Source organism: Caretta caretta, chromosome 3 (genome assembly GCF_965140235.1).
Source record: "Caretta caretta isolate rCarCar2 chromosome 3, rCarCar1.hap1, whole genome shotgun sequence".
Classification (NCBI taxonomy): domain Eukaryota; kingdom Metazoa; phylum Chordata; order Testudines; family Cheloniidae; genus Caretta; species Caretta caretta.
Genome location: NC_134208.1, coordinates 90,882,370 through 90,907,769, shown reverse-complemented (window position 1 = coordinate 90,907,769; position 25,400 = coordinate 90,882,370). Strand labels below are relative to the sequence as shown.

At 40.0% G+C, this 25,400-nt stretch overlaps 1 protein-coding gene across 1 annotated transcript in view; it reads left to right on the top strand.

Annotated features, from left to right (window-relative positions):
* The window catches only part of ROS1 (ROS proto-oncogene 1, receptor tyrosine kinase), a 101,493-nt gene that overhangs the window by 40,451 nt on the left and 35,642 nt on the right, over positions 1-25,400 (top strand). The window contains exons 18-33 of the mRNA XM_075126659.1: positions 66-166; positions 3,991-4,205; positions 4,537-4,700; positions 5,173-5,335; positions 6,313-6,575; positions 7,411-7,474; positions 8,421-8,623; positions 9,379-9,590; positions 10,147-10,436; positions 11,502-11,678; positions 13,140-13,357; positions 14,459-14,603; positions 18,030-18,262; positions 21,117-21,293; positions 22,264-22,438; positions 22,955-23,072. Coding sequence (XP_074982760.1) covers positions 66-166; positions 3,991-4,205; positions 4,537-4,700; positions 5,173-5,335; positions 6,313-6,575; positions 7,411-7,474; positions 8,421-8,623; positions 9,379-9,590; positions 10,147-10,436; positions 11,502-11,678; positions 13,140-13,357; positions 14,459-14,603; positions 18,030-18,262; positions 21,117-21,293; positions 22,264-22,438; positions 22,955-23,072 — 2,918 coding nt within the window. The remainder of the gene's footprint in view (positions 1-65; positions 167-3,990; positions 4,206-4,536; positions 4,701-5,172; positions 5,336-6,312; positions 6,576-7,410; positions 7,475-8,420; positions 8,624-9,378; positions 9,591-10,146; positions 10,437-11,501; positions 11,679-13,139; positions 13,358-14,458; positions 14,604-18,029; positions 18,263-21,116; positions 21,294-22,263; positions 22,439-22,954; positions 23,073-25,400) is intronic.

Sequence of the window (25,400 nt, the reverse complement as noted above, 5' to 3'; positions counted from 1 at the left end):
AAGGGGTTTTTTCCAGGATGTGTTCATTTTGTTCACTTTGCTGTTTGGATTTTTCTATCTTGTAGGTAGTTGCTCTAACCTTGGATCTCAGTGACGGCTTCCTCTACTGGCTTGTGCAAGACAGCCTGTGCCTAAATCTGTACAGAGTATCACTTTGTGGAGAGAGGTAAAGGTACCTGTGTGTGTGTGTGTGTGTGTCTCTCTCTCTCTCTCAAATACATTGAGCAATCAGAATTTCACTGCATCCTTTCTTCTGTGTTTCTGCTTTTTAGACTGTAACTGCCTCGAGGCAGGAACTCTTTATTTTTTGTGTATTGTACTATGCTGAACACATTGTTTGTGCTAAACAAATAATAAACAGGAAGAATTGATGTCACCTGTAGCTAATGGATAACTCTGTGTTGTGTTACCAGGAAGTTATTCATATTTTTCATAGTGATAGAAACAGCATGGATATGGGCACTTGATTCAGTTGAGGTCATACTCATCTTCATGTTGGACTTGTAACATTAGAAAATAAGTTGTTACAGTTTTCCATATTATCTTGAATCTGGATCATTTTAAAAACCTGACATTTCTCAAATATCAAGGGCAGCAACTAATACTCCTTGCCCTTGCCCTTGAATCTGCAACCCTTACTCACATGAGCAAGCAGTAGTCATATGGTAGTCCCTTTGACCCCCATGAATATAAGATGGCTGCCTTATTCACAAATACCAAACCCACAAGTGAGTTCCATAGATTACGTCAGACGAGTGTTGGTCAGCCTTTTATATCACTTTATCATGCATTCTGCATGTGCCGTGGATGCACAGGAAAAGTACTTACAAGGGTTGTAAATTATATTCATTCCATATGTAAAGCTTCTCTGAGTTACTGCAAGTCCAACTGTACAGGATTCAGAGTGAACCTCTACAGATTTCACGTGGAGTCTTTTATGCTGCAGCTAATCTCCGAGCTGGGGGTGCAACCCCCCGGATTGTCTACGCATATTCCTGCTAGTTTTCATTGAGCTAGCGAACGTATAAATACCGGCGTGGCTGGGGCAGCGCTGGTAGTGGCCGTGGGAGGCATGGCTGAGCCGTGCCCAGTACAAACCCACCGGAAACCAGCGGGCAAGTACTTGGCACAGCTCAGCTGTGCTTCGGCTGCCCCTACCACGGCTACTGCTGCCATGCTGCTATTTATATTGGCGCTAGCTCCGTGGCCGTTAGCGCATGTACGGGCACGCGAGCAGGAGAATCACAACCCGAGCTTGTGCTGTAGACCCAGCCCTGTATGCAAGCAACTGAATTTTAAGATTGATCCCAGACTCACTGGTGGCCAGTGCACTGTGAACCCCTAACAATCAAAATACATTGATTAGATTGCATGTGAGGGGCTGTACTTGCAACTCAGTTGTGAACCAACTGCAAGGCATACATCATCGTCTCTGGCATTCCAGAGCAGAGAGAGTAGGAGCAATCAATCTTAATGGACCAAACAGCATGTCTGAGCCTTTCAAATCTCTTCTGGATAGCACGTGTCAAAGCTGAAAGATATTTCTAAGGTGGTAAAATGATGTGTTGGTAATATATCTAATCTGTTGCCCAGAAGATAAATTGGGATCAGAGAAAACCTAGAAGTCGCATGATAGATCAAATCACCATTAATACAGCTGGAAAGAAAGTTTAATAGATTTTAATAAATAAGAGTAGATTACCCTGAAGACAATCAGGCAAATTCAGCTTTGGGGTCTGATCTTGTTGCCATTGAAGCCAATGGCGTGTTTTCTATTCATTTCAGTGGGAGCAGAATTGGGCTCCTAATGTGAGCGGGAAGTCCATTGTGTCACTGGAACTGTGAGGGAAGGGAGATCAATTTTCAGAATGTTCAGTTCTGCATTTAAGTTCTAAAATGAGCATAGATAGGTACTGATTGGTGTACCATCTGGTGGGACCGAGCTTCTGAATTGGGCTCCCAAGTTTAGAGACTGGGCATAGAGTTGCACTTCTCATACGGAAATAATGTGGCAGGGCACTGGAGATTTTCCAGCAAATTATTTGTGTGGCTGCTGATTGGCTGGTTGCGGATTGCCTGTGAGTCATTTATACTTTTTAGGACTAGGTGAACTTTATTACATCAGCAAGAAAATGAAGAAGAAATTAGTGTCTATGCTAATAAGAGCCTTTCCCAGAGGGCTGAACAAGGTCGATGAGGGACATTTACATCAAGTCTCCATTACCATTGCCCCTAACCCATGCAATGGATATGAAACTGTCTGTGTGACAGAGGAGGTTTGTACTGAGCTACTCTGCCAGGTGCACACACAGATCTTTGTAGAAAGCCATGTCTCGTTTGTCCTGAATGGATCATTGTATCTTTAGTATTTGTTTTCTCTGCTAGGAGCATGAGAGAGGAAGGGTTGGGAAACTGACCACTCTGTTGTGGCACCAAAAGCCAGGCCTAGTTCAGCAACTTTAGTTAAGTTTTCACTGGTCTTACCCTCTTTCATATTTGTTTGTGGATAACATCATCATCCTGGAGTCATCATGGCCTTCAACTGGGAGGGGAGGCTGCAGTTGGGTTTGAGGAGAATGCAGCATCTTTTGTACCATGCCTGATGTTAGAGTGGACTTCTTCTAGCTACTGGAGACATCATCCCTTGGCTGGGCTCACTGAGTGGGCATCCGGACTGGTACTTCTGTGTGCTCTGTTGGCAGCAATTATACCAAGTGAGCGAAAGGGAGAACCCCTTCGGCCAGCCTATAGAACAGGGATGGGCAACCTTTTTGGCCCGAGGGCCACATCTGGGTATGGAAATTGTATGGCGGGACATGAATACTCACGAAATGGGGGGTTGGGGTGTGGAAGGGGGCGAGGGCTCTGGGGTGGGGCCAGAAATTAGGAGTTCAGGGTGTGGGAAGGGGTTCTGGACTGGGGCATGGGGTTGGGGTGTGTGTGGGGGGGTGAGGGCTCCAGCTGGGGGGCAGGCTCTGGGATGGGGGTGCAGGAGGGTGCTCTGGGCTGGGACTGAGAGGCTCAGAGGACAGGAGGGGGATCAGGTCTAGGGCAGAGGGTTGGGGTGCAGGAGAGGGTCAGGGGTGCAGGCTCTGGGTGGCACTTACCTCAAGCAGCTTCTGGAACCAGTGGCATGTCCCGCCTCAGGCACCTCTGCGTGCTGCCCCAACTGCAGGTACCACCCCTGCAGCTCCCATTGGCTGCGGTTCCTGGCCAATGGGAGCTGTGGGGGTGGCACTTGAGGCAGGGGCAGTGTGTGGAGCCCCCTGGCTGCCCCTATGCATAGGAGCCGGAGGGGGGACATGCTGCTGCTTCTGGGAGCCACACGGAGCCACGGAGCAGGGCAAGCCCTGGACCCCGCTCCCCAGTGGGATCCTGAGGGCTGGAATAAAATGTCTGAAGGGCCGGATGTGGCCCCCAGGCCACAGTTTGCCCACCCCTGCTATAGGACCAGATCTAACACTCTTTAAACTTGAAGTCACTGTCTGTATATCTTACAAGGCCATCGGGGAATTCCAGTGGAGTGCAAAGGCTGCAGTGCAGAAAATTAAAGGGAGAGAGAAGGACAAGAAAGGTCACCTCTGGACAATGGCACACTAATCTAGAGGCCCCTGTCAATCAAAGTGGGAGAATCGTTTTCAGTTATACAGAAAAACAGGGATATCTTTAATAAATTATAACATACGGTCTCCTTTTGAATAAATTACAATATTTTAGCATAAATGTTTACTTCATTTTAAAGGTGTCTTCTTATAAGAGCTGAAGAAACAAAGAATTGTGTTTGGTGCTCCAGTGGTGCATCAGACTAAGGAATGTTCAGTGGAGGGGAGGGGCAGGAAATGAAAGAACCTTTTTATTGGTTCTTATTATTTCTGTAGGGGGAAGGAGAACTCAAAGGATAAAGTTTAAGCTACCAAAGTTTATTGCATAGATCCTTTTTTCCTTACAAAGCAAGTTGAGGCTTAGGTAATGCCATATTTATTTTCACAGTTGTGGTGATGCTGTAGTCACTGAATTTGCAGAATGGAGTTCTTCAGAAGTATCCCATAGTGCACTGCTGTATTACAGTGGACGGCTGTTCTGGATTAATGGCTACCGGTTCATTACGGCACAAGAAGTCAATCAGAGTGTTAGCATCCCCTTTTCGCAACCAGCAGAGTTTGCAGCTTTTACACTTGCTCAGAGGTCACTTAAACCTCTGCCAGGTATTTGATTTTCTGATCAACAGAACTTTAAAAATGTATCCACTCTCAGCTTGTCATTCTTGGTTATTAACATCTGAGTGGGAAAAGATGTGAATACAAATATCTTGTTAATACAATTATCAGAATAGAGATGGGTAACTTGTAACTATATAAACCAGTAGAAGCAGAACCAAATGATACTGATGTGGCCTAAACAAACAAAATCATTTTATTATTAATAATATACTAATGGAAGTTAATGGAACTTGTGCTCATAAATCACATAGGCAGATTTGTAAATTCCACCCATTGTTCATAATTCTTATTTTTTTCCTCATTTTCTGGACCACAGGAAACTTTTCATTTCCACCCAAAGTGATTCCAGATTCAATTTTGGAGTCTTCCTTTAGGATTGAAGGGAATTCTTCACATTTTCACATCCTTTGGAAGGCTTCCACAACTGTGGAATGGGGCACTGTCTTCTACTGTGTGGAGTCCAAGGTTCTACAGACCAGGGTATTCATGAGATTCCTTCCCATTATCTAAAATTATTGCTCCTAGACACTGACAGTTTTAAAAATTAGACATAAAGTCTGTGTTCTTTTATGCCATATTGTGCCTTTGTGTTTCTTTTATAGATATATGGACAGATCTTCTAACTCTTCTGAAGTTTGCTTGTATGACTTTGATTTAACAATCAATCAATGTCGACCATAATATGTCTTTGACCACCTGAACCATAGTTATAAACTTCATCTGCACTTGATTTTAGCCCATTTGATAAACTATTGTTACACTTGATTCAAAGGGGCAGATCCTCAGGTGGTGTAAATGGTCACAAGTCCATAAAAATCAGTGGAGCTATGACAATTCAAAACAAATTTATTCTCATTTTGGTATGGGTTTTTTGGAAAATCAAAGTTAAAGATCAGGAATGTTTACAAAGTTTTTTTTCTGAGAGGAGAAAAATGTTTTGTGCTTATTTTAGTTTGTGGACAGTGAACGGTGCCTGCCTCCTTGGAATCTGACTGTAGCATCTTACAAAGTTGAAGGGCTGGAACCCTATATGCAGTTTGATTTTATTGTGACTCCTTATACGTACTGGGGGGAGGGACCTACGACATCCATATCCCTTCGAGCCCCTGAAGAAGGTACCGGACTTTCAAATCTCATTCCTAATATTTAATGGGTGCAGTAAGGCCTACTTTATTTCAGGAGGTTGGGCCTTTCTTAAGAGGCGTTAAGCTGCTTGCAGGGCTGGCTCACTGTGAGTTGAGACGAATCACAGAGAATGCAGATACACATTCTTGAATGTCTTTGACAATCCACTGTCACATGTGCATACATGCAGACATTTGAACAGATAATACATGGTGATATCCACTCCCCTTCCTGTGATTTTTAAGATTGATTAACTGAAATTTATTATGAAATGAGCAGTAAAATCCTGCATATAATACTTTAGACGGTTATTTGGGTTTTTAGAAATGGTACTTATTTTTTACTTCATAGGTGTCTTATTTTACTCAGGTCAGATCAAAGATGAATCAGTTAAATGGACACCGCAATATAATTACTGTAGAATTAACGCATCTGAACAAAGCACAGGGAAAAACTGTTTGGTGCAATATGCCAGTTTCACAGAGTTTGAAAGACTGTGGGCCAAATGCTCTGCTCTGTGTAAGTGACGTAAATAACGACAGCTCCACTGACATTAGCTGAGTTCCATTGTATCGAGTAGTGTCAGTTGTGTGGGTTTTTGATGATCAAGCTAAAATCAAATACACAAGTGACAAGGAAAAACACATAGCCATCACAGTCATAGCTAGGGAGTTTTGGAAGTAGCTAGTGGAACTATCTTACCATTAGAACACACACTCATGCCTTCACATACCTATCTATTTAATGAAATATTCACATTTCTACCTTAAAATCAAATTGTTTTTAAAGGACAATTTTAGGCTGAAGAATGAATTAATACAACTCTGAATGTTTTATTTTCTCTTTTTAAAAGCCTAGGTGCCATAAACTAACTGTAGAGCCCAGGCTCAGGGGTAAAAGCAGGGGCTATCAAACATCATATTTTAACACAAGTTCTCCGCTATGTTTGTGTGTATTTTTAATACAGTTCCTTCAGCCCCTGCAAATCCCAGAATATATGTGTCACATAATGGTACATATGGCGGCAAAGAGAGAGCCGTAGTGGAATTTAGGTGGAATAAACCTAGGAGAGAAAACGGAGCGTTAACAAAGTTCAGAATTTACTATCAAATAGTAAATCAAAGTGGCACCAATGAGACTTTTACAGAATGGACTATAAGCAACATTGCACCCTCTCTGATGTCCTTTTCGCTCAAGGATGTGCTTCCCAGGTTGACAGTGAGGTTTCAGGTATGGAAAATTAATAAGGTGATGATCTGGTTCTTTGGTGTTATAACCATGACAAGATGGAGTGCTTTGTTGTGCCTGTCAGTGTGATGTGGACAGCAATAGTGTTTTACCTCTCATAACTATTCCACAGGCGTGGAGTGGCCTTAAGGAAAATTTCCCATTTTCCAAAGCCCCTGGTAGCAGCAGCAGGTTAGGTACAGATCCTATTGTAGCTCTGAATCCTGGGCTGGCTGAGAGTCAAAGACCCAACAGAACTTAGTTCCACAGATCAAGGACAGCCCCACCACGGAAGAAGCGTTAGGATTCAGGTGACGCCTGGTACCAGCTGGCCTCTGATGACTCATGTTTCAATCTAGAGTGGCATTGTGGTTTTCATTATGAGGTGAGAACGGAGACCCCCTCCCCATAATGCACAGAGCTGGTAATGCATTAAATTCAAAATACCAGGCACCAGGCGAGCTGTGCTGCATGCTAGTCCAAGAATGAAGCAGCTGGGCCTGCTGGAGAATTACAACATGAAGCAGCAGGAGAGAAATACTTCCTGACCTCTCTCTGAAATGAGAAAAGCCTGTCTCCTTTACTTGGGGATCTAGAAGTGGTTGGTAGACACACGATGAACTATCATTGCCCAGACCACCTTTGGAAGCCCCCCTCCACTTAGGCCCTGATCCAGCAAAGCACTTAAACACATGTTTAAATTTAAACATGTGAGCGGTCAGAGAAACTACTCATGTTCTTATCATTAAGCACATGCTTAAGTGATTTAAGTGATTTCTGAACTGGGGCCTTAGTGGACATTTCTCCTGAACATTTCTCCTGTTCCATTTATCTCCAGGTGCAAGCCTTCACGTCGGCAGGTCCAGGACCGCTATCTAATATAGCAGAAGCTAACTCCTCAGGTATCAATATTCAGCTATCACCCCTTGCAATGCAAATGCTATTGCATGGTGGACTCAATAATACAGGTGTTTGGTAATGAGATATCGAGCCTTTTACTACTAGGATGACGGTTCAAATATAGCTCAGATTGGCCGTGGCCATGGATGATTTGTTCAAACAACCACAAATTTACATTCTGTGTATGAAGGCAAATGTCACATACTGAGTCCTGGCCACTTCCCACTGTAACAAACTAGGACAATTATTTGAACTTTTCACAGGGCTGTTGTAAAAAAATCCATAGCTGCAAACAACAGACACTTTGCCAGTTTAATAGCATGTATGCAGTGTGGGGCATTAGAACCCATGACCCGCATCAAAAATCCTAAATCTCTACCCTTTGAGCGAACAGAGATTATCCATGAGCTGTAGCTAGTATCAAGGCTTACATCCACTTGTACACAGTCCACTAAAGAATGACATAATCACAAACAAGGAGCAGCTGGGAGCACTCCATCCAGTAAAAGGCAGTATAATACACACACCAGTCAGCACATTATACTGTGTTGAAACTAATATAAATGTTACCTTGAATGGCACCTTTGTGTACTTGCAGCTCTCAGCTGTAAAAGTTCCTGTGTAGATATTGTTATTCATTTAGTCCCAGTTCTCCTTCTGGTTGAAATTATGCAAGCAACAATTGTGTTAAATTCCAGAGTGGTTAGGGCAGTTCTCACAGTTTCCCTGGACACTGTGAATTGGGATGCTTTTCTGAGAACTGTACTAGCTGAATGACATTCTAGGCTATCTCCTGAAGTAGTCTAGGAAATTATTGTAGAACATGGTTCTTAGGGTGGGGGGATGGCCATGATGCAAAACTATGATAAAAATATGCTTTATAATGATGAATGAATGTTATTGTTTGAGAGTTTGGTATCAGTTGTTCTGTATCATTTTCCCCTCCAGATCTTTTTCCAGTTCCAGGTCTTATAACTATTTCTGCCAACAAGATGGTCTTTACTGACATAGACAGAAATCAGACCATCCAGAGTCTTTCAGCAAAAGGAGATATAAAGGGTGTCTGTTACACTGCTAATGACGAGACAATGTATTATAGCCAGGAAGATTCCCTTTTTCTTCTGAACATACAGAATAATTCCAGGCTTCAGGTATTCTATTGTGTATTTCCTTGTTTGAAAGGCGCATGTAAAATATGCATATTATTGCAGTTATTTTGGGGCCAGCTATGTCATGAATTAAAGCCCAATTATAGTTTAAAAACTGAAAAGAAAAGCCTGACAAACAAATCACTTCTAATGGGGAAAACAGCATTAGAAATATGGCCCATTCTGCTTTAATTATTGCCAGCTTGTATGAGATGCTTAGTTCAAGTTGTAGATGACTGGGTTATTTGATTTCTAGTAATATGATAAAAATCCTCATCCAGTCTGGAAAAATCCATTTTATCTGTAGCTGTTAGAGCTTGTTGAAAAGTTTTATGTGGAAAGTTTTCCTATAGAAAATATGGCTTTGTTGAAACAAAGTTTTTCCTGGAAAATATCAACGCTGATAAAAAAGATTAATTTTCCAACAAGAGATGTCCTGATGACAATTTTCATTTTGTATCGACATTTTGAAATAAAACAAATTTTCATTTCAACATAGAATGGCATTTTTTTTTATTTTATTTTATTTTTTGATTTAAGAAAACCAAAACAACATGTTATGTTGAAATGTTGACTTGAAATGACAATTTTTGCTTCTGTCAAAGAAGTCAAAATTTCTCATTTGATGATTTTTTGGTATTTTGACTTTTTATTATGAAATGAAACAGAAACTAATTTCTAAATGTCTACATTTCCCAGGGGATTAAAAATTCTACTTTCTGAATTGCTGTACTAACTGTTTTCTTATTTCCCTTAAGCTTTTCAAACATGGATTTCTCCGCAATGTCACAGGTCTTGCAATTGACTGGATTGCAAGACACCTCTTTGTTGCCTTGAAAACATCACAGAAAGGCACTCAAATATTTATTATGGATCTAGAACTCAAAGCAAAATCCCTTAAAACTTTGAACATACAGTCAAGTAACCAATACTTGACTATATCATTTCTCTCAACATATCCTTTCTTAAGGTATGGTATGAAATGACTGATAACTTTTGTTTTTAATTGAGTTGAAATACAGCAATTTAAATAAATTAATAGGTTTTTAAAGCCAGAAGGGAACATTGTGATGATCTAGTGTGACCTCCTGCATAACACAGGCCATAGGAATTACTGGGTGAAACTCTGTCTCCACAACTTCTGGTTGAGCTAAAGTATACCTTTTAGAAAGACATCCATTCTTGATTTAAAGACTTCAAGTGATGGCTATACTGACATGAAAATCCATTTACAGTGAAACAAAATGGAAGTCGGTAGCTAAATTAAAATTTTCTGCAATCTGCACATTGCAGTTCTGGTCATAGAGGACCTCTGTTTAAAGATGTTCTGTTTAAAAACAAATAAAACAAACCCAAAAACAAATAGACAAAAACCAACAAAAAAACCTGACACCACTCTGAGGGAATTGCATTTACCCTACAATAACTTTAATGATTCTATGGCTGTATTAATTCATAAGACTGTATTTAAGGTAGGTTGCCTGGAGCAAGGTTTTCTATTGTAAATGATACATTTTATTTGATAGTCGTCTGTACTGGATGGAAACCTTTGATTCAGGCTGCTGGATATTTTATTATGATATCATGAATAATACCATCCACCACATTTTGGGACACACACCTTTACAACATCAGACAAGAAGAAGCTACTGCAGTTGCAATGTGACAGAAACAGACCTCGGAAGAGCAATGACTATAGATATGTCTGACTCCAAGAAGTCTCAGATTTTCTTTATCAAAGGAAGGGATGAAATCTGGGCCTCAGATTTAGACGGATGCCACTGCTGGAGGGTTATCAATGTTCCTAGTCTTCAAGGTGAGATTGCTCTGATGCTTTTTTTTTAATTCTCAGTCTGTTCCATACTTTTCACTGTTCCAAAGAATTTACTTTTCAGCAAAAATAATGCAATACTTATCATGGATTTTCTCCACAACATTAACCACTTTGAAGTGAAGACAGAAAAAAGAAGTCTACGTCTGAGTATTATATATGCTTGCCATTGAAACAGAGCAGGGGAAGGAACAGTGTGGGATATTTGCAGGAATTATTGTTTCCCGTTAAATCATCAGTCAGATACACAGTGTTGCATCAACTCCTGCTGCTTTTCAATGGATGCCACTGTATCTACCACATTGTCACATTACATAGAGAGGGTTTAGTATTGGAAATATCTATTTGTTGATAGGATTTGTGTGTCTCCTTCCCACAACCAAAAAGATATGCCAGAGGGTAATACAGGCCTTAGTGTCTCCCTTCTCCCCATCAGGGGAATGGCTTGAATGTGGTGAAGGTGTTCCATGCACAAAAAGTCTTATAGGATGACTCATACCCTGATAACTCTATAATGGTAATCCAGGCTCTGTTTTCAGCCTGGTCCTAGACACTGTAGCCAGAGAGACTTGGCTAAAACTGTCCTATTACAAAAGGATCTATGGGATGTGTAGTGTTCTTGCTGCACAGAGCAGGAGCTGGTTTTTAACATCTCATTTCAGAAGTGAGGGGTCATCTCCTCCTTAAGTAAGGGTTTCCATTCAAGGTGAATGATAATCTACAATTTTGTGTTCTATAATTACTGGGGTTTATCATCATTGAATTACACTTCCTGTAATTAATCTTAACCATAATAATTGGATAAGAAGAGAAGACATCAAATCTACAGTTTGTTAAAGAGGGAAATGTTTCACCTTTATGAGACATGTCAGAAAATGTCAGAAGTCTTTTTTTTTTTTCAGGAGGAGCTTTCCAAAGACTCAGATGCCAGTTAAATGCTCAACTCATTTTGATGTTCAGTGGGACTGGGTATCTAACTGCACTTTTGCCTTTGAAAATCACCCCCTTAATTTTTATTCTGAAACTTAACTCTGTAATATTTTTCTACAGATATGACCATTGGTAGTTTGGCTGTCGACAGACAGTTTATATACTGGAGTGTTGTAACAAAGGACTACATGACAATTTATCAAGGAAATAAAGAAAGCAAAATCCTCTTCTTTCAGGAAAGAGCACATAAACAGGTGCAAATCTTAGCCTACAGCACAGCCATGCAGCCCTACCCAGGTAGCAGGTTTTTAAAATTTTAACACATCTTTTTAAAATAATTTATTTGGATTGTAAATTATTCTAAAAGTGTTTATCTAAAATTTACCAGCTGACTGCAGATGGATTTCAGAGGAAAATGATTTAGATAGGGCAGTGCAATAGACTGTAATACAATGCCAATTTTAGAAGGTAGAATGAAAGCTAAGAACTGGCCTCATGTTATATCGTGTTAGAGTGCATCATGATAATAGATGCTGCATACATTCCATGAGCATGGGATGTGAGTTGTGGACAATACCTCTTTAAAAGAATTTGGAACCTGAATGTCATACGAAAAGAGGTGTTTTACAGTGGAACCACAGGAAACCTGTAAGTGTGGCATCCTGAAGACAGTATGATGACTCAAAGTAGAATTGTGAGAGTTAATTTGCGAGCATGAACATTGCTAGTGAGCAGAGGGATGAAAAAAGGTAGTGTGAAAAAACATCACTGAAAATGAGATTTTGCATGGCAGCTCTTCTGCTATGACAGGCAAATTCAGTCTAATCTAGCTATAGTGCACTCGTAACTAAGGGCCAGTTGTTCAAAGGTATTTAGGTTTCTGTTGGAATTATTATTTATGCAGGGTATTGCCATGACACTAATTTAACCATAAATTTTTTTATTAAATCCTAAGGCTACAATTGCTCTAAACAAGCCTAAAAAGCTAAATAATAAGCAATTTACTGCATCCAAGCAGTAACAAAACATTTATAAGCATTTGATCAAGATACTTACAAAAGGGCTGATCCAGGGTGCTTAGCCCCATGTTGGCTGGCTCCAGCTTGGTCAGGCAGGTGTTAGTAATGAACCTTGAAAGGGTTTACTTTTTTTATACCCTTTAACAAACAAGTGAAGTCATTGCCAGTTATTAGACCTTAGCTGAGGCCAGATGAAGGAATTTCTTATGTAGCCAATTATTTACTGCACCTGGTACCCAGTTAATTGTGTTTTATTTCTATTACTTCAGCTCAAAACTGACATAAAATAACACAGGTATTCTGAAGGCTCTCTACAACTTCAACACAACAATTATTCTTTCTCAGGATCATATTCTCTTTGGTCAAATGCTTTGGGCCTATTGCTCATGCTAATATCCCAACTCAATTTAATACTATTGTTCACCCAAATCTAATGTGGGTCTATATTCCTACAGTGCCTAAGGATGCACCTAAATACATTTAGAAATCTGTCCTTGAGTAACTTACAAGAAAATAAACAAATCCTTCACTTTGAAAAAATTTACTTTTACTGGCTGCAAAAAATGAACCCAAACTATTAAATTCAGACTTTTTTTCTTTATCTGTTTATGAAACCAGTGAAAAGATAGTATTTGCTACTTATACTTTCTGTTGCTAAAGGCAGAAGGATCACATCTAAAATCTGGAATGTCCCTACAGCTGTTATACTTCAGAATGTTTTCCCTCCCATCCCTTCTAGATAAAGGATGCCTGACTCTAGCTTCAAATGCTGAGAAACCTACTATCCTTAATATTACGAACACCAGTTTTACAGTAAGCTTAGCACCTGTCAAAACACAACTTCTGTGCACTGGCATAACCCTCCCTACTTCAACGTACCTGGTGTACTACGGAAAAGTTACTAATGATGGCAGGAGCTCAGCCCGCTGTTTGTCTGGCCTACATTGTACAGTAATGGTAAGACTATTTTGGAGCAAAAACTTGCATGGCATCGTTTATGAAAAGGTGATTCCATGACACTTCTAAGTATTTGATATTCCATTATGAAACCTTGTTTCCACAGACAGACACTACTATGTGTTAATTTCCCACTCCATAAAACCATGCTACCCTTTCTGTATGACTCTTCTTGCCATAAATGGCAGCTTCCCTGGCTTTCTGTAGCATATTTTGCACACAAGATGATTCTCTGATATTCTACTTTCTTAACATTTCCTTGCTAAAGCTCATTTGAAGGGACCCTTCAGTTTCTACTCCTCAAAAGTAGGTTGTGGCTCTTATGAATCTATTTAAATAACCATTGAGACCAGTTTGATTTCGTATCTTTGTGTGCGTCCCATAGGAAATGAGTGTCCTTTTGCTCTTACTTTTTTTCTTTTTTTTTTGCAGTTGCTATTTCTAATCCCTCTGACAGTGGCTGAACAATATGGTTTTGTAACTGTAATTACTGCACCTAGCTCTTGGGCCAGTGCCTGCTGAAATCAGTGAAAAGATTTCCATTTACTTCAGCGGAGGCTGGATAATCCCTAGCTCACATCTTTATAATACCATGAAAATGACAAAACATTTTGTGGGATGGAAGAAGTTCATTTTCTGTGCATAAAACGATACAGTTTGATTATTCCTTGGTACTTTACATGAAATGAGTTGCAGATCTCAGTTACAAAAATATCATTACACTTGGTACTAATTAACTGAAATCCTTGTTGGCAATCTCAGTAGAGAGGCCAGGGATTAAAATGGCACAAAAACAGACATACCCTACTTCATTCCTAGAAGTGACCCACCAAAATCAGGATTAAAGTACATTGGTCAGTTGCAGGACCATGACCTGTCTTGTGCCTGATCTGTTAGAGATGTTAACATTCTAATGTGGTCAATCTGGCACCTTTCATGATCATTAAATTTACTTTTTGGAAAAAGTACTGCGATATTTTGATTTTTTTCCTATGTAATTAAATCATATGTTCCCATTTCATTGCCAGATGCCTGTTTGGACATCCAGTGCTTTATTTTCTAAAAGTATTTATTGTCTGTGATTCTGCCTCTTAATTACAGGAACTTCAGGAAAATACAGCACTTATTGAAGGCCTACAGCCATTTTCAAGTTATGTGATACAAGCTGCTGTGAAAAACTATTATTCAGATTCTTCTGAGCAGCCACCTTTGGGAAAAGAGACCATTGGCACAACTCTTTATGGAGGTGAGTTTTAGGCTCTACTCTGACTTTTGGGCCTAAATCTAATCTCACTTAGGCAAATGTAACTCTATTGACTTCAGTTAGAGTTATTTCTGAATTACACCAATGTAAGCTAGAGCAGAATCAGGCCTTTTATCTTTAATTATGTATCATCTGTTAGAGAGTTTGGAAGTGTCCGTCATAATTTAATCTACTCAGACCTGCACAAAAGCCTGGAGGCCTAACAGTATAAATAGGGTTTCTGATTTTCCGTTTTAACCAATAAACAGAGATAAAACACACTGCTATAACAACAGTAAAAAAACAAAATCGGTGTTTATCCAATAGACACCAGAAAAACACCGGAAATGGTTACTTGGATCTAAGGGCTTGTCTACATAAAGCAGTACTGTGAGCTAAGAGGATGTAATTTCCAAAGTGCATGAACATGTTGCACATTAATTGGTCTGTGTAGACTCTACTGGTAAGCACTAAAGATTCTTTTGAGCGCTTTAATGTAGTACTGTTTTAAGCAGTATACTATGTAAAAGCACACTATGGAACATTACAAATGGATTACTTATTTTGGTATGTACTACTGTAATGAGTAATATATATAATTACTCATTGTGGTATATATAAGAGAAAGTCCTCAAAACCCCGATTTGTGGACATCTACATAAAACTAAAAAATTGCTAAAACAAAAAACCCTTGAAAAATGAAATTAATAAACCCTGAAAAACTGAAGCCCTAAATATAAACCTGTGAAAGATCTGAGTCCATAGGGAGTGATCTGGCTTGTTGACTTCCTGAGAAGGCATAAAGCAATAGCTAAGAAACTGCAGTGATTCTTTTTGACTGAGGCAGCATTTCAAAATAATTTTATGTGTGCGCAATATGAAGTCTCCTCCCTCCCCCCGGCATCTAACTTCTACACTGCTGTTGGAATGTGTATGTTTCCTGACTTTTGTTCTCTTAGTTTTCTGCATGTGATTAACGGTTTTATTAAAGCTTGGAATTAAATCGGCTGCTGTCAAAGCTTCTTCGTGTTCCTAGCTTATTTAACAACGCATCAGAACTTTTGTGGATCCTCTCTGTCTTCCCATTGTTTCTATGTCAAAATGAGCGAAGCTTGAATCAACCTTTACATCTCTGCATATATAGAAGAGCAGGGAGAATCAAACAAAATAGGGCTAAGAAAAATAAATGCTTTGGTCTTGCCACTGAGTGTCACTCTTACTCCACATATTGCTTAGCAGGAAATCTGTTTTCCTTATCAACACAACTCATGCAAATTTCACTTGAATAATCTATGATATTGCAGCCAAAACATTAGTGTACTTTAGGGAAAAATACATATAAAAATTAAGTAAACCATAGAAGTAAATGATGATGATTTACAAAGCACATCCTCCTCATTCTGATGTGTTTGGGACTCTACCTTGTTATAAACCTAATATGGACATTTGCCTGTCTAGTTCTCCATTTATAAAATTATTTTCCTGTTGAATCTGTATGGACATATCATATATCAGTTCAAAGCTTATCTGTAAATGTCAAAAGAGGATTTAGTTTTTCAAAATGGTCATCAAGTAACCAACTGACATGGATAGGAAAGGAAGTGGAGGAGAAATCTTTAAGCTTGGCTGTAATAAACTTATTTAAAGATGTTATTGAATATTCACAGAAAAATATATACAACGACCACACAGCTCTAGTTACAATTCTGTGTGCATCCGTATTAATATTAAAATGCCCATATTCTATTATTTGAAATGGCTTGGAATGGATTCCATAGTGTGAAGGTATAGCTGGGAGAAATGGAATGAAATCAAAATAAGCAATATAGAAAACACATTATGGAAAACTTCCTAACAGTTTGATCTATTGGATTAAGAAACCATTTCTCAAGAGAAATGGTGAAAGGCTCATTGTTTGATAAACTTAAAACTGGGCAGAACAAAGCACTGGAAAATATATTGTAGGAAACAATACTAGAATGGACAGGAACTTGGTTAGCCTAACAATCCTTTCCATGTCTAAGTGTTATGATTCCATGACTTGTGAGCTGATATTTTATTTATGTTTCTTTTACAAATTAGCTAATTGTTCATTTGAATGAGATGCAAGAATATGATGGTTTTCACTAAAGAAAATATCAGTGCAGCGCATCTGCTCAGTTTAAAATCTCATTGTATATAAACCTACGAAAGATCTGAGTCCATAGGGAGTGATCCCTATGTGTGTGCAATATGAAGTCTTTTTTCTCCCAGGCATCTAACTTCTACACTGCTGTTGGAATGTGTATGTTTCCTGACTTTTGTTCTCTTAGTTTTCTGCATGTGATTACCGGTTTTATTAAAGCTTGGAATTAAATCAGCTGCTATCAAAGCTTCTTCGTGTTCCTAGCTTATTTAACAACGCATCAGAACTTTTGTGGATCCTCTCTGTCTTCCCATTGTTTCTATGTCAAAATGAGCGAATGAGTAGGATGATTGATACATTATTAAATATTTCTCCTTATATATGGATGGCTGTGCTTCTCTTGGCAGATCATGAACAGAGTATCATTTCATATGTTCATAGGATATGTGCCAAAGGCCAACTCAAGATCACAAGAGGCAACATTCTTGTACTTTAAGAAAAATCTATAGTGCTTCAAAGCATCTGACATTTTGCTCTGTTTTTTAAAAAAGAGAGAGAGAGAGAGAGAGACAGAGTAACAAAACAAGAGATGTACAGAAACTGTATCATCTTTAATGTGGAACCTGTCAAACACAGACATCCCTAAAACCAGGCTTTCTAGATCTTGCTATCCTTGCATGAAGCCTCATTCTAACTTTCTAGCTTTTAGATCAAGCAAAGCAAAATTAAAACAGCATTTGACTCCCGGGGTAAATATGCACACTTTATAAAATTTAAGCTATTGAACTTTCTTTCTTCAAACTTGACTTACTCCTTATATTTCAAGAAGATCAACTTAACAAGCCGAACTTTCACATTTCTACCTTCAGACATTGTTGAATTATCAGTGTGCAACATTTCTGATTTCAGTATATGGACTTTTTTTTCTAATGCATGCCTCGAGTAAATTGCATATCTGAGATCCCAGGTAGGAGTCTAGCAAAGAGCATGAATTCTACAGCAACACTGCCAGGCTGGCAAAGAAGAACAGTTGTAAGTGTACCTGCTGGGACTGTGGCATAGCCAAAGACATATTAAGCACTTCAAAATATTTTTGAGTCAGTGCACAGTTTTTGATGTACAAGAATGTAGATTTTATGTGTATGGTTTGTAGGGATAGAGTGTAACTATTAAAAATGGATCACACGTCACATGTTTTTGTGTATATTTAAAGCCTTTTATACTGATACTTTCTTCTTGATTTCTCTGAAAATAACCCTTGCCCCCCAAATCTACAAGATTTTTGTTTTTCCCCTTTGTTTCAGTACCAGAGGCAGTTAACCTCATTGAGATACTGGTTATGTCTGATAACACCATCAATATATCTTGGAGTGAGCCTTCACAGCCAAATGGACCCATAGACTCTGTCCGCTATCAAATTACTGTCAACTTTTTACCCCCAATTCCTGCAGCTCCTTTGAGAAAAAATGAATTTCCAAATGGATCACTTGCCTGGTCTATTAACGGCCTCAATGGTGGAACAAAGAACATATTCAAGGTATAGTTATAAGTGACTTTGTCTACTCAAGAAGCCTGAAAATATGATATACTTATTACCCAACAAGTGACCAAGCCACTGTTTTGTAAAGTAAAAGCATACTTACACTTTGTAAATATGGGTTCAGACCCTTGGCAGAGTTGTCTCGGTCCTTCAGCTTTCTGAGGAAGATAAATCAAACTTCATCCATTTCTCCTTGTGTGGATCTTTCAGATGAGATCTTAAAAACTGAGCTCTGGGGCCTTTCTGTTTTGTGTGGATACTTAAGACCCCATGCATATGTGTAATGCTCGGCTGTGATATCTTTAGCCAGTACTTCTCCTCTTGGCACTGTAATACAGCATGCTGTGAGTTGATCAGATGGCTGCCAACCTTCCCCCTGCAACGTAGAGTTTTTCAGTCCTATTGTATATGCAGCAGTTTGAGTTCAAATGGGATAAACGGAGCTATATAAATGTAAAATGTTATTGGGTCAAATCGTGAAGTCCCACTGCAAAACTTCCATCCTGATCCATTGAGGTCAATGGGAGACTTTCCATTAACTCCACTGGCAGTAGGGTCAGGTCTTTGGCCTATTATTAGTATTATTGTTATTATTATTAAAATATTTTTTATTCAATGAAAAATGGAAAATTTCTAGTTCTTCCAAAAAGCTGTTTGATCCAGATCTACCGAGGTACTTACCAAGAACTCCAGGCTTAGGTGCCTGTGTCTGACATTTAGGCTCTACTGAGATCCAGAAAACTTCTGCCTAATGCTGTAGGTGCTAAACTCACTTGATGCCTAAATTGTCAGGGTAAAAGTTCCCTTGGTGCCTGAGTTCCTCCCCAGCATGCACTCTGCTGCCTCACTCTAGGCATTTGGAAGCCTGTTTCCCGCCTAAACCCAGGACGATCCATGACTGGGAGGGAGATAAATGAAGGATAAGTGTGTGGTGCCTGATTTGGTAGGCATGCTCAGAGGCTGCCTGCAGGGTTGGAACCCTTTCAAAATCTGGTCGGTGGTGGTACTCACCTTGCAGCTTTTAGCTCCCTGGCCAAAGCACTCACCTGGGAGATGGGAGACCTGAGTTCCATTCCCACCTCTGCCTTTGGGGGGAAAAAGGATTTGAACAGGGGTCTCCCACACATCTCAGGTGAGTGCTCTAACAGTTGAGCTATGGGATATCATGATATAGCACTCCCTCAGTCTCTCCTGTTGACGCTCTTCCACTGTGTGTAAGTAAAGTCACTGCAGCAGTGGGACTGGATCCTAGGTCTTCCATATGCATGCCCTCACCACCAGGCTACAGAATCATTCTCTCGCGCTCTCTCTCTGGCCCAATAGCTCTTTCATTATTTAATCCACTTTGGTACAGCTTCAACAGAGAGACTGAGAAAGCCCCACATCAGAAAATCCCATAGCTCAATGGTTAGTGCACTGTCCTGAACGGTGTGGGAGGCTCCTTTTCCCCAATCAGACAGAAGAATGAATTAAACCTGGGTCTCCCCACCCCAGGTGAGTGCTCCAATGACTGGGGTAAAAGGTGTCACCAGACCTCCCCATGCATTTTGTGTGGAGTGAAGCAGGTGTCTGTCTCACTCTCACAAAAAATGACTTAGGTGGCTATGCTGCCTGACTCTAGGAGAGGGTTCTTGGCTGTGTATCACTAAGCAGAAAGCTTATGCTCAAATAGATTTGTTAGTCTCTAAGGTGCCACAAGTCCTCCTTTTCTTTAAGCAGAGATAGGTGCCTCCCTGCAGCATGAACTAAGAGCCTATCTCGGAGAGAAGGGCAGGGCTTTAGGGCATACCCCTCTCCACAGCATCTCCTACAGGCTTGCTAAGGCAGCTCCCCACTTAGCATGCTGGCTTTTGAGGCTCTCATTGTAAGGTGCTTGTCTCTTCACACATATTAGCCTACGCACCTAATTCAGGCTTTGTGCATCATGGTGTTGTTGCTGTGATTTTTTTAGTCACCTAAACGTTAAGCATTGGGAAGCTGAGCATCGCAATGCCTCAGTCCCTTTGTGGCATCCAGGGTTTTCTGTTTTTTTCCATAGAACTATACTTGATTATTTCACTGAAAGTTGACAGACTCATAAAAGTGGATTCCACCTTTCAGCAGTTTATAAAATTTAAAAAAAGCATACTGCAACTGGAGGAACAATACACAAATTCTGGTATTTCTTTAGTATTAGCAAGGACAGGTTAACAAGGGTCTTAAAAATGCGTGCAGCGCGTTGGCTGTTTGGTGGGTTTTAGGAGAAAAACGTCTCTCAAATTAGGATGTGCCTCAGAGAGAGGAGCGCAGGGAATGGTCCTTAACATCTAGTTGGTAAAAATGCCGCAATTCCTTGTGGCTCATTGAATTCCACTGAAGTGTGATGCTATTCATGATACTGTCCAGGCAGGCTGCAGACAAAGGAAGGAGACCTATATGGACAGAATAGGTGATATTTTAATTGGTGATTTTAAACCTAAGGAGAAGACTCGGTGGGTGTCAAAGCGCCATCCAAAGGTTTGCGTGAATGCTTGTGTCCCTCAAGGAAAGAATAGGAAGGGAGCAGTTCTGTGGGAAAGATGAACTGGGGAGTTAAGAAGAGTCTAGTGGATGGGGCTTGTGGCCAAGAGGAGTTTTGTCTCAGGATCCCCAGAGTGTTAGTGGGAAGGCCCAGAATGTTTGGATTCAGGCCAGACATAGTCTTAATCTTCCCCTGAGTATCAACGTTGTTTAAAGCAGTTAAGTAATGTTCCAAGGTACTTGAATGATGGAAGGGAGCATTCATACTGCCATAACAACAGCCACCAAAACCAAATCAAATGCAGTTTTCAGAGTGGCTTGAGACTGTATGTTTCGTTGTTTCTCCTGTTAGGTTCTTGCTTTTCATCCAGAGAAGAACTGGTTTTCTGAGAGTGCCCCTGTGTTTGCAGCAACGTTTGAGACTCCACCTGTCCCAGTGAATATAATTGCCCGAAACACCAGTTGTCAGTTAGAATGGAGGTCTCCTTTGCATGGCAACATAACCAAATTCTGGTTTGAAGTGCAGAAGGTAAAAAATACCCTTTTCGGATTAAAGGCCAGATTCTGTCCAGCCTTGTAGAGGGTGGGGAACTAGGGAAGGCTGCAGGGAGTCCCACTGGGTAATTCAGGCACCATAATGTCACTGCCAGTAGTAGTACCCCAACAAGGGGCAAGGTGAAGGCAGCACTGGCCAGGAACAAGGGAGAATTGCCACTGCAGCAGGCATTCTCCAGGAGATCCAAAAGATTTTTGGCTGAGTCATCCAGAACCTCTTGGGAAGGAATAGCCCCCTTATGCACTCTCCAGTGTGTGCCATGGTTAGAAAGAAATAGGTGGGCTTCAATTTTTTTAAATGTTGAAATAATTTTTTTAAAACAGTCTATGAATTTTATTTTCATCTGCTACCTGGGGCAGGCCTAGAAAGAAACTGCTGGGGAAACAAATCAGTCCGGCAGCGTGCACTATGAAGTAAATGCTACAACGGTAGCAATCTACATGGCAACTTCGGGTTTAATGTCTGAACCACGATAGTCAGAAAATAACATAGGCGCTACTAGACTGCATGAATGTCTTAACAGAGCTGATCATAATCGCGAAGGCTTCACTTAGGATCAGCCTGGCAAGCAAAGCTCACAGCAAGCCAAAGGTACTGGCCAAACACAGGTGTGGAAGGGGCAGGCTGCTTATGGTCTCTCCTGCACTGGCATACCTATGCAGATGCCACCCACTCTGTTGTCCCATGTGATTTCTAGGCCTTGTAGATCTCAGAAGAATAACATCAAATTTCTGGGTGGCCTTGGTCTGTCGGAAGAGGGTTTGTAGTTCATGCTCTCCAGCCTCAAGAGCCTCTCAATACTTATGTTTGTATACACACTTCTTTAAAGGCCCCATGCCAAGGCCACTGAAGTCAATAGAAAGACTCTGTTGGTTGCAAAGGACTTTGGATCAGGCCCTCACAGAGTGAGACTATTGACTCAGATGATATTTTATTTTTCTAGTGGCAAACAAAAAACGGCTGGTTTTGTCCTGCAAACATTACGTGTACAGAAGGTCCCGTGTATAAATGTCATCTCACGGGAGTTCGTCCTGACACCAACTACTTTGTGCGAGCAGCAGTCATTTACATAACCGGAGCAAAAAGCACCTCACCTCCAGGAAGCTTTAAAACTAGGGGTAAGCCCTCAAAATCATCTGATCCTAGATTAACACTATTCTGAGGGTGAAAGTAAACATTTTCAGGGTGCTTTGCCACATAATAATCATCTTATAAGAATCACTGATTTCTCTCTGTGTGAACTCAAAAAAAAAAAAAGGCACAAAATAAATATCTGCCAAAAATAAAATTGGAGGACTCTTTCAAAGGTGGGAGACGGGGAAGAAGAGAGTGGAATTGAAATAAACTACTTTAATGTTATAAGAACTCATGAATCCAAGCAGAAGTCTGAGTGTGTGTGAAAGAACCTTATGAAGTTTTCCATCACGAATAAAAGTCCAAAGGTTCCTTTTCCATGAGTAGCCTTTTAGACCAGAGTCTGCAAATCTTCAGTTCCTTCCCATGTCTCAACACCCCGGTGCATGTTTAAGTTTTGCTCTAGCCCTTGCTCGTGTCACTTTTTTCTCAGAATATGAAATGTGTGTAGTAAAATACTGTCTTTTCAGAATTCTCCATTTTCTCACTTTGCACAATAGCTGGAGTTCCAAGTAAACCAGGAATCCCCAAAATAGCAGAGGAGAATAAAAATTTTGTACAGTGGGAAAAAGCTGAAGACAATGGAAGCAATCTTACCTACCACATTTTAGAAAGCAGGTAAGTGAATTGCAGAGCACGCTCCTGCTAGCAAATGATCATTTGATGGTTCATTTGTATATAGGTATCCAGCAGAATGTTTTACAGTAACAAAGTAGGAAATAGGTTCAGATTAAATACTAATGAACCTACATTCCGGCCCAAATCCCAAATTGAACTCAAGCCATTTTAGAAATTTCTAAATGTTTAATATCCTTGGTTTTGAAATTGTATTTACATGCCCCTGCACATCTTGTTTTCAGGTAAGATGGGAAGGAAGATCACCCATATGATTTGTGGCTGAAGGGGGGAATTCGGGCTTTCAGCTTATTCCTAACCTGTGCTTACTAATAGAAGAGGTAGGCTGAGGAGCTCATGATGAGATTTCCAAATTTTCCAAAGTGACTAGAAATGTTAGGTCCCTCAATTTTTTGGGTACTCAACTTGACACAGTTTTAAGGGATCTGATTTTCAGAGGGCTGCTGCTCAATTCATTATGGAAATCACCCCCTCTGAGGTATCTCAGGCTTCCAAAAATTAAAATGTCCTAAAACACTCAAAATCAATTTTGAAAATTTAGGCCAGAGACCCAAGGAGCTTTTAGTCTTTCTTATGGCTAAGTCTTCCTTATGTATGTGAAGATAATATTGAAATAATAGAATCATAGAAGTGTAGGACTGGAAGGGACCTCGAGAGGTCATCTAGTCCAGTCCCCTGCACTCAAGGCAGGACTAAGTGATAACTAGACATTTCCTGACAGGTGTTTGTCTAACCTGCTCTTAAAAACCTCCAATGACAGAGATTCCATAGGTAATTTGTTTCAGTGCTTAACTACCCTGACATTTAGGAAGTATTTACTAATGTCCAACCAAAACCTCCCCTGCTGCAATTTAAGCCCATTGCTTCTTGTTCTGTCTTCGAGGTTAATGAGAATAATTTTTTCACCCTCCTCCTTGTAACAACCTTTTATGTACTTGAAACCGTTATCATGTCCCCTCTCAGTTTTCTCTCCTTCAGACAAAACAAATCCAGTTTTTTCAATCTTCCCTCACAGGTCATGTTTTCTAGACCTTTAATCATTTTTGGTGCTCTCCTCAGGACTTTCTCCAGTTTGTCCACATCTTTTCTGAAATGTGGCACCTAGAACTGTACACAATGCTCCAGCTGAGGTCTTATCAGCTCAGGGTGGAAGGATTACTTCTCATGTTTTTCTTGCAACACCTCTGCTAATATCCCAGAATGTTGTTTGCTTTTTTTGCAACAGTCTTACACTGTTAACTTATATTTACCTTATGATCCACTATGCCCCACATCTCTTTCCACAGTACTCCTTCCTAGGCAGTCATTTCCCATTTTGTATGTGTGCAATTGATTTTTCCTTCCTAAGTGGAGTACTTTGCATTTGTCCTTATTAAATTTCATCCTGTTTACTTCAGACAGTTTCTTCAGTTTGTCCAGATCATTTTGAATTTTAATCCTATCCTCCAAGGCACTTGCAACTCCTCCCAGCTTAATGTCATCTGCAAACTTTATAAGTGTACTCTGTATGTCATTATCTAAATCATTGATGAAGAACAGAACAGAACCAGGACTAATCCCTGTGGGACCCACTTGATATGCCCTTCCAGTTTGACTGTGAACCACTAACAACTACTCTCTGGGAATGGTTTTCCAACCAAGTATGCACCCACCTTATAGTAGCTCCATCTAGGTTGTATTTCTATAGTTTATGAGAAGGTCATGTAAGACAGCGTCAAAAGCCTTACTAAAGTCAAGATATACCTCATCTAATGCTTCACCCCTATCCACAAGGTTTGTTACTCTGTCAAAGAAGGCTATTAGGTTGCTTTGACATGATTTGTTCTTGAAAAATCCATGTTGACTGTTACTTATCACCTTATATCTTTTTGGTGTTTGCAAATTGATGCTTGATTATTTGCTCCTTTATATTTCCAGGTAATGAAGTTAAGCTGACTGGTCTGTAATTCCCCAGGTTGTCCTTATTCCCCTTTTTATAGATGGGCACTAAATTTGTCCTTTTCCAGTCCTCTGGAATCTGTCCCATATTCTATTAGTATTGGAAGATAATCTCTAATGGCTCTAATATCTCCTCAGTCAGCTCCTTGAAGCTTAAGAAATGTCTTAGGAATGGCTATCCTCTCAGTATTTCTGACTCTGATAAACTCAGACAAAACCAGAAAGCTCTAGAAATCTCATAAGAAAACTAGTTCTAATAAGATTTTCAGGCCATTTCCCAGATACATAGATCTGTTTGGATAAACTGGTTAATCAGATGAAGTTTTGGACGCTTTTCCAAATCAAACCTCTGAATCAATTAATGCATATTCA